This window comes from Phascolarctos cinereus, unplaced genomic scaffold (genome assembly GCF_003287225.1).
Source record: "Phascolarctos cinereus isolate Bilbo 61053 unplaced genomic scaffold, phaCin_HiC Scaffold_2;HRSCAF=192, whole genome shotgun sequence".
NCBI lineage: Eukaryota > Metazoa > Chordata > Mammalia > Diprotodontia > Phascolarctidae > Phascolarctos > Phascolarctos cinereus.
In genome coordinates, this window is record NW_027555625.1 from 255,889,494 (window position 1) to 255,905,416 (window position 15,923).

General features: G+C 41.7%; 1 protein-coding gene across 2 annotated transcripts; it reads left to right on the forward strand.

The window, feature by feature from the left end:
• Positions 1-6,934: 6,934 nt before the first annotated feature.
• On the forward strand, positions 6,935-15,446 carry LCN8 (lipocalin 8). Of its 2 annotated transcripts, none has more exons than XR_002323503.1 (6): positions 6,935-7,081; positions 9,999-10,069; positions 12,975-13,218; positions 13,665-13,766; positions 13,889-13,914; positions 15,266-15,446. XR_002323503.1 is itself a non-coding variant. In XM_020981371.1 (6 exons), the coding sequence occupies exons 2-6, from the start codon at positions 10,045-10,047 to the stop codon at positions 15,275-15,277; spliced, it is 270 nt and encodes an 89-aa protein (XP_020837030.1). In that variant the 5' UTR covers positions 6,935-7,081; positions 9,999-10,044; the 3' UTR covers positions 15,278-15,446. The 2 variants fall into 2 exon arrangements, 1 of the variants encoding a protein (XP_020837030.1); XM_020981371.1 differs by having other exon boundaries at positions 12,975-13,079.
• Positions 15,447-15,923: the final 477 nt, after the last annotated feature.

Below are 15,923 nucleotides of genomic sequence, written 5' to 3' on the forward strand. Positions count from 1 at the left end.
TTTCCCACTAGGCTCCACACAGATCCTTGGAGATGTCTTTATCAAGTTCACTGTGTGTAGGGCCCCAGAGAATATTAAAGAGAAATTAAAATTTTTGACCTTTGGAAACATAGAATGACCAAGCTGGAGAAGATCTTAGAGATCTTAGATCCAGTTCAACTTTCTACCCTAGCGAGACTCCTCTTTATGTCTCCGATAAATGGTTAATGCAGCCAGACTCTGCTTAGATACTTCCAATGATGGTGGCCTCATACCTCAAGAATGCCTAGTCCATTTTATTTCTGGACAGCTCTATTAGGAAGTTCCTGTTCAGCTTGGGCCAGATGTGTTTCAGAAAACTCCTCATATGGAATCTTCTTCTACCCGTGCAGATCAACACTCGCTCTGCAATTTGTACCATGTAGCATTTACAAATTTATAACAATAGATTGCAATATGTACTCTTAGAGACTTTTCTAGGAAACTGAGGGGTTGAGTGATTGCCTAGGGTCACATAACCAGTGCGTACTAGAGGTGAGGCTTGAACCCAGGTCTTCTTGGTGCTGAGGCCAACCTTCTGTTCACTATATACTATATGACATCTTCCTTATATTGGGCCCAAATCTGCCTTTCTGTGACTTCTACCCGCTGGTCATGTCTCAGCCTGTGGAATAATAGAGAACAAGCTGAATCGCTTTACCTTATAGAATAAGAAAAAAATGACAGGGACAGCACAAAGAGGAACCCCAAAGTCAGGGTATATCTTATTACTAGACAGAAAGATTAGCTCAAAGAGGTGGAGTCTTCCAGAATCAAGCGTTTGTGGGGAAGTAACTTCTGTGGGTACACAGGGGAGCTCTGGCACATTGTTTGGCACCGCCCACTCATGCTACTCTTCTTCTCCCAGCGCTGAGTATATCTTCTAGGGGCACAGTAAAATATGGGGGCCTTTACATTAAAGTAGTCCAATGATAACCCTCTATCACCACTACAAAATGGCCTGTTTGGGTGGCATGTACGTTGAGGGGAGGGTAGTGAGAGGGGGGAGGAGGAGAGAGGAAAGAAGGGAGAGAGAAAAAGGGAGGGAGGAGGAGGAGGGAGAGCTAGAGGGAGAAGGGGGAGTGAGAGAGAGAGAGAAAGAGGGAGAGAGAGAGAGAGAGAGAGAGAGAGAGAGAGAGAGAGAGAGAGAGAGAGAGAGAGAATGCTGCTGACAGAGACAGTTTGTCTGACTCTTTTCGTCAAGCCTCTCTATCACTCTTCGCTCTTTCCTCATACAGACTAGAACCCAGGCAACAAAGCCCTGGAAACTGTGTGACTGATTGTTGGGGGGAGGAGGCAGGTATTTCTTAGGAGTCCAGAAGGGTTGGCAGAAATGGAGGGTCCAGTCTAAATCCCAGAGCCTTTGCATCTTAAATGTCATTTGCTAGCAGCCTGGAAATATCTGTTAAGGAGTTAGTAGAAACTGAAAGTGGGCAGCAGGCTAAATTCCAGGCCTGAGGCTGGTTGGGCTTTCAGAGCCCCTTTGGTCTCTGGGTCAGAAGCTGGATCAGCACGGTTTGGATTGCAGATCTGGCGGTGACAGTTTTGTCACACTTCTCTACACAGCGGTGCCCCAGCCTCCTACCCTGAGTGTCTCTGGTCTGTTAACTCCGGGTATGTTGAACACCATAAACCTCATATCTTTGAGGTTCATAAATTTTATTTATTTTATTTTTTTTGGCTTTTAGGCAATTGGGGTTAAGTGACTTGCCCAAGGTCACACAGCTAGTAAATGTCAAGTGTTTGGTCTGAGGCCGGATTTGAACTCAGGTCCTCCTGACTTCAGGGCTGGTGCTCTATCCACTGCGCCACCTAGCTGCCCCTTGAGGTTCATAAATTTTAAATGACTCTGGAGTTCAATGAAGTAGAGAGAGAGCACAGACTGCCTTTGCTGTGCATCTTTTCCAACCCACAAAGATCTCATTGTGCTGAAGCCTGGACCATAATCCTAATGTAATCAGCCCTGAGTGGGAGTGTGTCTGCGTTCTTGCCTCAAGGTTCTGTTGGACAGGCTTCTCTGACCTTTGTGTCCTAAGAGAATGGCCCCCACATACCAGGAATCTTTCCTCTTGCCCTAGCATAGAGAGATACCATCCTTTGGTGCTGGGCTGGACCACCCACGGTGGAGAGAAATAGGAGAAACACCCGGGCAGGGAGCTGGGGCTATCTACTTCTTGACATTCCTGGTCTTGAGCAAAATTATGAATTAGGCAAAATCAGTCTGTGGGGGCTTCAGTCTGCCCTTTCGTTCTTCACTTTTAGGCATTCTTCCTAAATTAAGTATCCTCTGAGGATTTTCAGTTCCTCTAGGCCTCTCCTCCCTAAGTAGCCTCACTCCCTACCACCCAGGCATTTTCTCGGCTATGTTCCCTACTAGTGGAGCTTCCCCCAAATTCTATCATATCTCCACAGGGCCCCAGGCTGAGTGCCAAGTAATCTAACGAACTAATAGGGCCTGGTAGTTTTACACGAAAAGGCTACTTGCTATTAACATACATGGATTAAACAGGGGCCTTAAGGAGACAATTCTCTCAGCTCTGTTTACTAATACATTCGTGACTGGAAAGTGTGAGTTTCAGAGAAAAAGTGAAGAAGGAGATACCATGCATAGCAGAGCCAGGTGGAAGACATTTGGGACAAAAAAGACCTTAAGATGTCCCTGATATCACACTGCTTTATAAGCCAGATATGCTTCTGCCTACACAGCAAGTCCTATCTCTGGGGTAAAGATTTCTCTCTGGCCTGAGAAACTGAGGTCTGTACTCCTGGTTTGGGTGAGGGCAAAATCTGAGACAGTACATTAAGGCCTCCCTTTACCTTCCTTCTTCATTCCCTTCACAAACTATGAGCTCAAAAAAAGCCCATTACACAAATTCAGATTAGGATAACTATGACTAAACAATAATTTGTGTAAAAGAGATATAGAATTTTCATCTCAATGTATTTTCATCAATATTAATCAATCAATCAGCAAGCATTTATTGAGTGCCTACTGTGTGCCAGGCACAATGCTCGGTTTTAGGGATTCGAAGACAAGTAGAACAGTTCCTGTCCTTGAGGAACTTACAATCTATTTGGGGGAGACCACATATACATATTTAATCATATACAAAATAGATTCAAGATAATTTTCTACAAGGTACTAGTAGCTGAGGACATCAGGAAAGGTTTCATGTAGAAGGGGGTGCTTGAGCTAAGTTTTGAAGGAAAGGAGGACTCCTGAGGGGCAAAAGTGAAAAATGAGTATACCCTAGGCCTGGAGGGATAGACTATGAAAAGGCACAAAGATAGGAGATACAGTAGTATATATGAGGAATGGTAAGGCAGGTTTGGTTGGACTATAGTATATGTGAAGGGAGCTAATGTGCAATAGATTTGGAAAGTCACTGTGACTGAGCCAAAAATAATTTTTGCCAATGGAAACTCGGGGGTATGGAGGTCAGGATGGAATTTGACTCTTCAAGACTAGTTATGGGAGTGGCTCCCTTCCAGGGTCCAAAGTCTAGTCTAGAGAACACTGAATAAATTTACATTTAACAAACATTAATTTAACACCTGTATTGTGTTAAAGCAATAGGTCATAGGAGAGAAAAATGAGCCTTAGTCTTTGCCCTCAAGAATCATACAGTCTAGTAGAGGAAAACTATAACCCAAACTAGAGAATGCAGGGAGTGTCTAGAAAAAACACAAAGTGATGGTAGAGATTAGAGGAGAGGTTATTCCCAGGTTTTATTTTTATTATTTTTTTTGTGGTGGTGGTGGATCAGGGAGGTTTTGTGGAAGACGTGACTAAGCTCAGTCTTGAAGGAGGCAAAGAACTTCAAACCAATAGAGATGGGGGTAGTGATGGCGGGGAGGGCATTACAAGAGCAGGATATCAGCAAAGGGATGGAAGTTAGGGGAAAGTGAGACAAGTTCTTAGAATTGTGAGTTGTTTAGTTAAGCTACAACATAGAATAAGAGGGAGTAGTGGGAGAAAAGGCTGGAAAGGTGGGTTGGAGACTAATGGAAAATGTTGTTGATGATGATGACAGTGGTGAAGATGACCTGCTAGGTGAAGGAATCTGGACTTATTTAGTCATTAAGAGGGAGACACTTTAGGGTCGGATGTATACAGGGGCCTGAAAATACACAGGGGAGGTATTTGAATGCTTGTAGGAGTACGATTCACAGAGTGAAACAGATGGAATAAAATGAGATCATCTATCAGTGACCACGTACCTGCTGTGAACACGATGCTTTGCTGGACACACTGGGGCACATGAAACCTGTTAAGGAACAAAACTTAATTTGTTACTCTTGTTCGTATGAGATCATTGTTGCTAAATAAATAATCTGAGATTTGACCCGCATCTGTCTTATCATCTCTTTTGTGGTCCCTAAATCTGCAAAAGAGGCCAAAGTCCAGAAAAATGGATCAAAATACATGGAAATAGGAGCCATGGTTTACCCAACTCTGTGTGTGTGTGTGTGTGTGTGTGTGTGCGTGTGTGCGCACGCACATGCGAGCACGTGCATGTATGAGCATGCACGTGTAGAAACTGTGTGTGTGAAGAGAACTTTTCTGAGTTTGGACATGTTTTTTTACTGATAGGAAAAAGGGACTTGACCAAAATTGATATGGCCTGTTCACTGAAAAATAGCTGTTTTTTTCTGCTCTGTGTTGAAGAAGATGGCAATGGGAATGGCTTAGTTTTGGTAGATGGCGTAGTTCATAACTATATCTGCTAGATTTGGCAATCTCTTGTGACTTTTCATTAAAGTGTCCTATTTGATTAACCGACTGAAGGTTATATTTTTCCTTTTGAGAAGTATATTGTGCTGGAAAAAGACAGGGAGGACTCAGAAGTCATCTGAAAGGCAATGTGGGGGACTTGTCAAACTGTGTTACAGACAGAAGGCTTTCCTCTACCTCTCCCTGCCCCCACCCCACCCCTTCCTGCCCAGAGTACGCTGAGGTTTGTTTGCTTTTACTTCAATCCTACCCTGTAATGACCTCCCCTCTCCCCTTAATTAAAATGAAAGATGAAAAGGACTTTGAAAGGATCCCCTTCTGCTACCTTCCCCCTCCAACTGTTAGAAGGAGTGGCCATGGCCAGAGAGCAAGATCTAGGACTCCACTGCCACCGAAGAACCAAAGGTGAGTATTGCCCAGACGGTAATGGATAGGGCCTATAGCAGTATGAGCAGGCTGCTGCAGCTATGACACACTCCAAAGATCAGAAGTAAACGATTTCAGTGAGGAATTGTATGATAGAAGGAGAAGCTAGGTTGGTTGTGTGTCAAGAGAGAGGGATGACAGAAGAATGGCCAGATGCACCTTTCCAGATGTTAGGGGAATGTGAGACAGGATCTCCAGCATGTTTGGCGGGCATTCTATAGTTAACTTCTGAGAGGATGAGAGGGGCATGGGTAGGTAGGTAGAGACTGTGAACTGTATCAGTAGAAGTAGCTCCTGAATCTGTGAGATCACAGATACATTTGAGTATGGAAATGACTTTGGAGGATTTCCTTATGGTTTCCCCTCCTCAACCCCTAACCTCCACACCTCCACTTCCATAGGTATCTTTTTCTTCTGACTTTTGGAAGGGGCTGCTATGGCCAAAGAATTTATCATTGTGTGGCCAGGCTGCTGGTACTGAGCCTTTCTGTGTGGTCACGGTAGAGGATAGTGATAGACAAACAAGCCAGCACGCTCCATTGATATTCTCAGGAGAATAGAAGGAAGACCCCTGGCACTTTGGGTGGACCTCTGGAGAGAACCGATGAAAGGACCTGGACAAGAGTTGCATGGGTGAGGGGACCTGGGCAGGTGGTAGCCTTTAGCTTTGGCCGGAGTGTCCACATTGGTGAGATCACAGATCCACTCCAATATTTAGAGGGATTATGTGTGTCCATGTAAAGGTAGTAACCTTCATAACTTGAATTTGCCTTTCTTCTTCCCTTCTCCACCTCCACTAAAGGAGAAATAAATTTTCACTACAGAATAAAAGAAAAGTAGCTTTTCTGGGGGCAAGAGATGATATAGAAATTGAGGAAAGGGAAAAGGAAATGTGGGGAGAATGGATGAGATTGAGGCTTTATAGGGATGCAGAAGGCAAAGAGATCCATTTGCATTCTAAACCATTTTACTATCAGCCTGGGCATTATTGGGAGTCCTAGTTACACAGAAGGACTGATTAACGTCTGTTCTTTGTCTCAAGGATTTTACAGGGATGAGTGATCTATACCCTGACTCTTGCCCTGAGGGCCCTGTATGTTCCAATTAAAGCTTTGGGAACAGGTAATAAAATGATCCCACTTCCAGGACTGTGCCTGAAGCTATAACCATAGTAGAAAAGTATCTCCGGTCTTAAACAGTGTGATCAGAAAGGCACAGTAGGATAATGAATGATATAGGCTTGATTTTTACTTCAAACATTTCACTCTTCTGCTTCTTACTTTGCCCCTATTGGCTAGTACAAAAGCATGGGATAAAGCACTGCAAAGGAAACCCATAGTTAGGACTATATCTCTCACAAACCATCCCGTCCCCCCTTACTTTGTATTCACTTGGTACATGCTGATTTACGTATATGTTGTCTCCCCTAATAGAGTGTAAGCTCATATCACAGTAACTGCACATAGTAGACTCTTAATAAATGCTTATTGATTGAGGACATCACACTTCCTTATCTGTTATAACTCCTGGGCAAAGGAGATTCTCCCCGTGGCAAGATTACTTTTTTCAGCCCAGAGCCCCAACACCCATTTTGGTGGGTGTGGGTTCATATCTGATTGGCTACACCTTTGAGGAAAATCCAGTAATCTCTGTCTTGCAGCCCAGATTTGCTCAATGAGTTCCGTGCAGTTATTACATAACAATCGCATGCAGGAGAATATAGATCCAGGTACTGTGAGGCGGCTGTGACTCTCCTTTCCTGCAGCTATCACTGGTTCCTGAGGCTGCTCAGGGCAGACAGCAGAGAGAATGAAGACTGTGCTGCCAAGTGTTCTCCTGGGGATGTTCGCTATGTTAAAGGCACAAGCAAAGATCTCTAAAGAGCTATTTGACATAGGAAAGGTAATATCTGTTTCTCAGTTTGGGGGTGAATATCAAGGCTATAACTCAATGGGGGCAGAGGGAGACTTGGTTAAGGGTTGCCCAGGGTGGGCAGTCACTGCCTGGGCAGTTTCTCCACTCAGCAGTGGTGGGGAACTTTCTGGGCCATCCCAGCCTTCCCTTCCAGACAGAGCCCTTGTAGCTTTTGAGACCTGTCCTGCTCAGGTACCACTTCAAGTAGAGGAAGACAAAGGTAATTACAACCTGGGAACAAATTTTATACCTGGGCCAAAGAGAATCTTCAGGAAAATAGTTTCTACTGGGGCAGCTAGATGACATAGTGGATAGAGCACGGCCCTGGAGTCAGCAGGACCTGAGTTCAAATCCAATTTCAGACCAGACAATTGATACTTACTAGTTGTGTGACCCTGGGCAAGTCACTTAACTCCATTGCCTGGCCCCGCCCCCCCCAAAGAAAACAAAAAGAAAATAGTTTCTACTGAAACGCTCTAGTGGTGAAATGGAAAGAGGAATGGATGAGGGTTCTAGAGCCTGTCTATTAGATGTTATTGTTCTTCTCTGTCTTGGGGCAGCCACATTTAGGAGACTCTAACTTTCTTTCTTTCTTTTGAGGACATCAGGGTTAAATGACTTGCCCAAGGTCACACATACCTAGTAAGAGTCAAGTGTCTGAGGACAGATTTGAACTTGGGTCCCCCTGACTCCAGGGCTTGGTACTCTATCCGCTGCACCACCTACTTGTCCCTGGGGGAAGTCTAACTTTCCCAGAAGACATTCAGGCTGTGGTTTGCCAGTCTTCTCTCTCATCCACTCAGACTTGGGGACATTCTTGGTGGGAATTTGCAGATATTATCCTCATGGACTTAAAGGGAAGGCTTTGGGGTACAAAGGAAGAGAACACTGGTTTGGGAGTCAGAAGATTAGGATTCAAGTCCCAGCTCTTCAACTTTCTACCTGAGTGATTTTAGCCAAACTATTTAATAACTTTAGTTTCATCATATGTAAATTGAAGGGGTTGTTCTAGATGACTTTTGAGGCTCCTTTCAGCTCTAAATGTATGAGAATGAGTATAAGGTACTATTTATAATAGACAAAAAGCTGGAAAAAACTGTCCTCAACAACTGTGCAATGGCTGAATAAAAAGTGTTCTATAAAAATAAGGGAATATTACTGTTCTGTAAGGAATGTGTCCAGTGATCCCAATATTCCTCATCATGTTTGGAAAGAGGCTTCCTGTCGCTTATCTAGAACATAGTCATGATACATATAGTCATTCGTGCCTCAATGAGAAATGCCATTAAGACTCATTGGATCTATACCTGTGAACTGCAGAGTTGTCCTTCATGTACTCTCCAGGGGGAAATAGGTAGGCCTCTTCCGCATAAACTATTCCCTTCAGTTTTCAGGCTTCTGGTATGAAGTTGGAATGTCCACCAATTCTGACTTGTTCTTGAAGCAAAAAGGTATCAAGAGGCTGGGAGCTATAATTGTGACACCAGTGGAAAATAATATAAGAGTGAAAGCTATTTCTGACAAGTAAATGCTGATGATGGAGTCCCAACTTGATAATTAATTAAGTTTATGATGGCAATGCTCTCTCAGGCTAGTTGTTTTAATGAAATGTCAACCACTTTACTACAGGTAGTGAGGAGAAAATGAGACTGAGACATTGTGCAAGAAAAACTTAATGCATTAAGAAACCAACTATGGTCCTAATTGAATGAAAATTAGTTTATCATTGGCCCATTAGAATAAATAGTTTCAGAATTCAGATTTGGGTGCCGTTCTTATTGATTTCCTTATTGGACCCTCTGTCCAGGACAGAGTACAAGGAGCACAAGAAGAATACAAGGATTCTTCTCTCTTCCCCGTGCTCTAATTGTAACTTGGTCCTAGGTTTCCTGAAAAGTCTATACTTTCTCAGTCATCCATTTTACTTTCTTACTCCTTTAGCTAACTAAGTGAGGCTTCATATTGTAATGGAAAGCACATTGGCTTTGAAGTAAGAAAAGTCCTAGGTTTGAATCCTATCCCTGATACTTACCAGCTCTGTGAACGATGGAGGGCTTCACTTAGGCCCCTGGAGCTCCCTTTTCTCCTCTGTAGAATGGAGATAGTAATGCTTGCAATAATTGACAAGGTCGTGGTAAGGCAAGTGCTTTCTAAATCACATATTGCTTCATAAATGTGAGCAATTAGTAATTGTCTTAATATCTAATATTTTCTAAAACATCTGGGCTACACTCTTTACTCTTCCTTATTTTCCTTCACTGCAGCCTGAATTCTTGTTTTCTTCTATTTGTTACCTTTTCTCTTAGTCCCAGAAATATCTTTAGTGACATAGTCAGGCCTCCTTTGTCCAATCACAATCAGCTATTAGCCTATAAGTTATTATTAAAAAGGACGTATATGTGTGTATACACATACACACATCAGTGCTTAGTATAGTTCCTGGTACCTAATAGATACATAATAAATGTTTGCTAACTGACTGACATGAAAGATATCCATTTAAGGACACTTCCCTCTGACTCTCCCCCAGTTGACTCTCTTTTTCCTCATCTGCTACCTCAAAGCCCTCACTTGGACAATGAATTTATTATCCCTGGAATCTGACAAAGGGAAGTGACATTTAAGGCCCCGCCATGCTACATTGATCCTCTATAGGACAAGTAGTACCCTCATCCTCCTCAGGTGGGGCTGTGGTCACCTCTAACACAAGGCAATTTGGGGTCAGGAGCTTCCTTCTGAAGGTTTCTGACCAAGCATTTAGCAGAAATATCCCTGCCCCGGATGTTTGGTGAAGAGGTCTGGGGAGTGTGGGTATGAAAGGACCATAAGGGATGTTGTTAGGAGAAGATTCTTTTGGGAGATTTTCTGGGAGAATTGGTCTGACAGCTATTCTGTGTCCCTCTAGATCACATGGATGTGTTAAGGAAGATATTTTGGGTAGCCACGTGGACATGCCAGGGAAATTTGCATTTTCTAGTAAGTACCATCAGTAATTTTGGGGACTTGCTTAGACTTGTGTGGGTTGATTAGTCATTCTCCTAATATTGCATCAGGATCCACAGCTAAGACCCTGACCTTTTAATTTCTTAGTTCCAGAGGCCCCATTCTATCCTATGGGATCACTAACTCCACCCCATCATTTCCTCTGAGGACACCAATTTGACTACCTGATTTTGTCACATTCCATTAAAATTGTAGTTCTGGAACTGGAAGGGACCTTAGAAGCCATCTATAGACAACCCCCTCCCTTTTTTACACATGGGGAAACTGAGGCCCAGGGAAGGGCAGTGACTTGTCCTAGCAGTAAGATAACTCAGAGGTAATAAGTCTCAGAGGCAGGATTTGAACCCACATCCTCTGACTGCAAAGCCAGTTCTTTCCACTGTATCATGTTACCTTTATGCTCTGGAAGAATCAGGCTTTTAATCCTTCTTTTCCATTTCACTTATCTCTCCTCCCTTTACAGTTCTCTCTACTTTTCCTCCCCCTAAAAATCCCAAATAAAACATCTCCAAGGTCCTGGATTATTGGAACAAGTGGTCACTAGTTCTCCCCACACACTCATGTACGGTTTTTAACCCTCCTTTCTACTGGGTTAATTTTTGATTTAGGCCTCCCAACATCGGACTCAGCTATGCTCTCCCTTTTGAATTCAATAATGGTACTCTGGTTACACTCTTAGATTTGATGGTTATAGTCCATTTGGTTGAGAGACTAATCAGACCACTTGTAATGAGGTCTGCACGAAGAGAAAAAGGGTCTGAATAAAACTGGGGCAAGGTCATTAAAGAGGATCACCTGTATAGGCAGAGGCAGAAGTTTAATCAGCTGCCAAGGAATGGAGTGGGGAGCATTGGGGCAAGGAGCAGGCAGATAAATGGTGCCCAGTTGCTTCTTGAAGTTCCTTCCTTACTATTTTGAAATCTAGCACTACCCTCTAGGCTTGGGAGGACATTCCTTTCCTCAAAATTTAAGAATTCTGCCACCAACTTTACAACAACTCAGCCCACCTGGAAGAAACTTCTTTGGAAATTAATTTGCTTGGGGGTAAACTTGTCAACCCTCTCTCCCCACCTCAGCTGGAGCACTAGGTTGCATTTCTTTCTATGACTGAGAAATCATTCACTTTTCTTTTTCTTTTCTTTATTGCATTTATTTAAAATTTTTTTAAGTTTCAATTTCTTTCTCTCTCTCCTCTCTCCCCCCCACCCATTGAGAAGGCGAGCAATGCACTATCAATTATACATGTTAAGTCATACAAAGCACATTTCCATTTTTTTGTTGTTGTTCAGTCATTTTCAGTAGTGTCCAAGTCTTTGTGACCCCATTTGGGGTTTACTTGGCAAAGAGACTGGAGTGGTTTGCCATTTCTTTCTCCAGATCATTTTACAGATGAAGAAACTGAGGCAAACAAGGTAAAATTACTTGCCCAGGGTCATACAGCTAGTAAGTATCTGCGGTTGGATTTGAACTCAGGAAGATGAATCTTCCTGACTCCAGGTCTTGCACTCTATCCATTGCACCACTATCTCTCCATTTCCATATTAGTCATGTTGTTAAAAAAAAAAGAAATCAAGAACCATAAAGTGAAAAAAGTGTGCTTCAATTTACACTCAGTTCAACAGTTCTCTCTCTGGAGATGGATAGTGTTTTTCATCATGGGTCCTTTGGAACTGTCTTGGATCATTGTATTGATCAGAGTAGTTGAGTCTTTCACAGTTGATCATTGTTACAATATTACTGCTCCTGCATCACTTCATTTTTCAGTATGCTACTGCATGTATATATCATTTCACATAACCTTACCAAAAACTTTGCCCACGTTAGAGTCTGCCTATATTTCTAAGGCTTCTAGGTGGGGACAGGTGAGGTGAGGAATTCAGAGACCACATGCTTGGCAAATAAGTACAGTAGCCACGGTCTAGGGTAGCAAATGACTGGTAGAATTCCAAATCTGGGTAGTTGAGATGAGAGGTCCTCATACTCTCAGTTGCTTTAGAGAAACAGGAAAAGTAAGAGGATAGCATTCCACCACTTTTTTTAATTGATGAATTTTATTTTTAGAAAAGAGAAAACAAAAAATGAACAAATAAAAAAAAAGATGATTGTTGGAAAGCAATTAAACCAAATAATACAAAAGGATGGTTGCAAATGATTGTGCAAGCAACCTTGTACTTTTATTATTAACTGTTTGTTGAAAGAAGGCTGTGTTTGAGTTTTAACAAGGTAACTAGTAATGCCACTCATGTTTAATCTGGGTTTGATTGTGTTTTAAGATGCTCTTTATTTATGGGACTGTAACCAGAAAGTCTAGAGTTCTTTTGGCTCTGCTTCTATTGCTCTGTATTGCTTTAGGTCTTTCTGTGTGTTTTGAATTCTTCATATATCTCTATACACATAATAATAATATTCCCTTATATCCAGATGCCACAATTTATTTAGTTATTCCTTAATTATTTAACACATAATTTGTTCCCAGCTTTTCCCCCCTATTATAACCATTGCTCCTTTGAATACTTTTGTATACATAAGTCTTTCCTTCCTGTCAATTAGTTCCTTATTTAGGGTATAAAACTGAGAGATGGTTCACTGGGTCAGAGGGTAGGAACATTTTTGGTGACTTTTAATTGTATACTGGTTTATTGTATAGTCTCTTATTGCTTTCTAAAACAGACAAGCCAATTCCTAGTTTCACCAGCAGTGTATTAGTGTCCCTCAATTCACATAGCCCTACCACCTTTGAATATTTTCATCTTTTACCACCTTTGTGAATTTGATGCACCTCTCCTCTTACCATCCATTGTCTATGTTGTGTTGCTTTGTTTTCAGCTCAGTTATTTCAAACAATAAAGGCTAATGTCTCTTTTGTTTTCTTTTACAGGGTCTAGGGAAGCATACGTGGTAGAGACAGACTATAAGACTTATGCCATAGTGAATGTTTCCATGTTAAAGAACGGGATGACACTTAGTGCCTTGAAGTTTTTCAGTACGTGCTGGGACCACAGAGCTGGAGTCAGAGGGGATTGTGACCACATTGGAAACACAGCAGATATGGGAGATCTGAGAAAAACTGATGGAAAAGCAGAATGATCAGTCTGTCCTCAATGAGGCTAAGCCTCCACTTGGTCTCAAATATTGATTGCCATGGATTGGGGAGGGGAGGAATGTAGCACAAATAGCCTTCTTCAGTTTTAAGACCAGCTTCTAACTTCTTAGATCGGGGTTTTACACTTGCTGTTCCCCGAACACTTAACCTTCCTTTCTCTGTAGTCCAGAAGGGAGGGAGAGAATTAGTGGTCCCCATCTTGGGAAGCCAGTGGGGCACTCTGTATAAGCAACAGTGATATAACTTCTGATGAAGAAGGATGATTGTCATTCTTTGCTCCACAATTAGCCCAGTTTCCAGGATGATATTTTATTTTAACATCTTACCATTGGGAGCATTGGCTGCTTAGCATTATGATTCCTTCTTTTCTCCTTTTGTAAGACATTTGCCTATCCCTGGTTCTTTGCTATCCTTAAATGGTTCCCCAGTTCTAAGCAATGTATATGTTATGTACTTTATTCATAGGTCGAACCCTGGAGAACACTGATAAAGGTTTGAAGAGATTAAGAGAAATTAGTGAACAAATTGGGATCTCCAGGGATAATGTATTCATGTTGATCTATGATGGTAAAAACGCTTTTATCTTTCCTGGGGGAAGAATAACCCTACTCTGAAACACTGGAGCCTTTCTAGATTCTGGAACCCCTTTACTCTCTCTGCCTCTCATTGACTTTTCTTTCATTTCTTAGATACATGTGTGAAGATGTTGAAGAAGGTGAATCCCTTTGTATCACTGTTATTCATTGGAATCGATAGCAAGAGAGACATAACTTCTGCAGCCCAAGACGCTGGCACCATAATGATACAACATAACTGCTTGGCATTTGATGGGAAAAGTTTTTTTCTTTTTTCTTCCCTTTGTCCCTATATATGGCAAGGAACAAAGCTTAAGGAGAAAATGTTCTAACCCTGAAAATGTTGAGATGTTCTTAGGAATAACTTTGAAAAATGTCTGAGGGTGTACTTTGCTCTTTAGAGGAATTTATGGCCAACAAGTATGGATTCTGATAAAATAGAACAGGTGGAGCAGTGCTTGTATATGGAAGAAAGGGAGAGGTGGGATCTATTCCATTTATATTTAGGGAATTTCTGGAGGGTGTACTCTGCTCTTTGAAGGAATTTATAACCAACAAGTATGGATTCTGATGAAGTGGAACAGGTGGAGCAGTGCTTGTATATGGAAGAAAGGGAGAGGTGGGATCTATTCCATTTATATTTAGGGAACTATGAAACCTTTTTTCCATCTGCTATCTTTTACTCATGGGCAAACCATCTCACTTTATTTTTCTCTTCATTCTAAGCACTGTCTAGGAGGTGTTCTCCCATATTCTGCTAGCCTCCTGGGTCCACTGAGGGCAGTGAGAGGAAGCTTTAGAAAATGGTAGCATAGGAAAGTTACCTTTTAGACTCCCCTCCTAGGAGGCACATCAGGTTTTTATCCTGTTCTGGAGGTAATAGTTGGTCTCTGTGGCATTTACTCTCAATTCTATTTTTCAGTAGTGATCCATGATGGGGATTTCTTTATTTAAGATCCTCAAAGGAGTCCAACCAATTTTTATTTGTCTGCTCTGAACATATCAGAAAGTGGGTACTATTTGTTATCTGACACCTCTACCTTCTAGTGAACAATGAAAAGGCTCAGACATTTTGGTGGTCTATATGAACACCAAGAAACAGGGGGTCAGATAATTTCCGTCTAAAAACATCACAGTACATTATCTTAAGCCAGTGTTCTAGGGAAGCAGAAGGCATTTGTGCAATCTAGCCCCATTTTAATGGGTTTATTCTTACTTCTTCTTATGTAGGTTGAATGGGAAGGAGAATTCAAAGGTTATTTCTGGGGAGACTAATTAGTTCTAATTTAAATCTTTGGTGTTCTCTTTGGAAAGAGGATTATTACCAAAATGTAATAAGAAATTAGTTGTGCCAATTTCATATCACTTATAGTTTTATGAAGTTTCCTCAGTGACATATACTATCTTCACCTTGACAAATATTTATTAATCTCAGCCTCAAGTTGTTTGTACACGCATAACATAATTCCCTCTATCCTTTCTGTGTTGCAGGATAATTTGTAGAAGAGCATATTTTGGTTACCAGTGGAGAAAGTTACCTGCCCTGCCTCCAAGGATTCACAGACTTGATGGTCCTTTTTCTCCTTCTCCATCCTTCCATCCTTCTATCCTCTCTTTCCATATCCCCAACCTCTCTCATAGGGTTAGTCTCAGTATTGAATAAATTTATATTCCAAACTGCTCTCTTATGTGCTGTGTATCATCTGGGTAGGGTTGGAAACCATTCTTGGGGTCCAGATTTAATGAACATATGATGACCATTAACCCTCATGGGAGAGTTTCTAGATAAGTAATGATTTTACCTGTTTGTTAAAGTGATAGTGTGAGCAACAGAGCATTACCATGATCTAAATGACTTATTTTATTCTCAAACTGGGGAGTTATTGAGCCGATGGAGCTGCTATATGTTGGGCTTTCTGATCGAATAATAGTAGTTACTATCTTGTGTTGTTTCTTTTTTTGCATGTCTTTGTCCTGGGCTGTGCCCATGTATAGAAAATTTGTGATTGTGTTACACTAAGAAAAAAAATAGCCAGAATGAGAATTCTAGAATTTTCACTCTGGTTTGGTGGTATCACAGTTCCCTCCATACTTTTAAAAAGTTCTCTTCTATCTGTTTATATAGAAAAAAAAGCAAGCCAAAGCTAGA

Bases quoted from the DNA above. Each gene is read 5' to 3' on its own strand.
- LCN8 (XM_020981371.1), top strand. From the start codon at position 10,045: ATGCCAGGGAAATTTGCATTTTCTA. The intron at 10,070-12,974 runs GTAAGTACCATC...TTTCTTTTACAG, and splicing joins AGGGAAATTTGCATTTTCTA to GGTCTAGGGAAGCATACGTG. The intron at 13,080-13,664 runs GTACGTGCTGGG...CTTTATTCATAG, and splicing joins TAGTGCCTTGAAGTTTTTCA to GTCGAACCCTGGAGAACACT.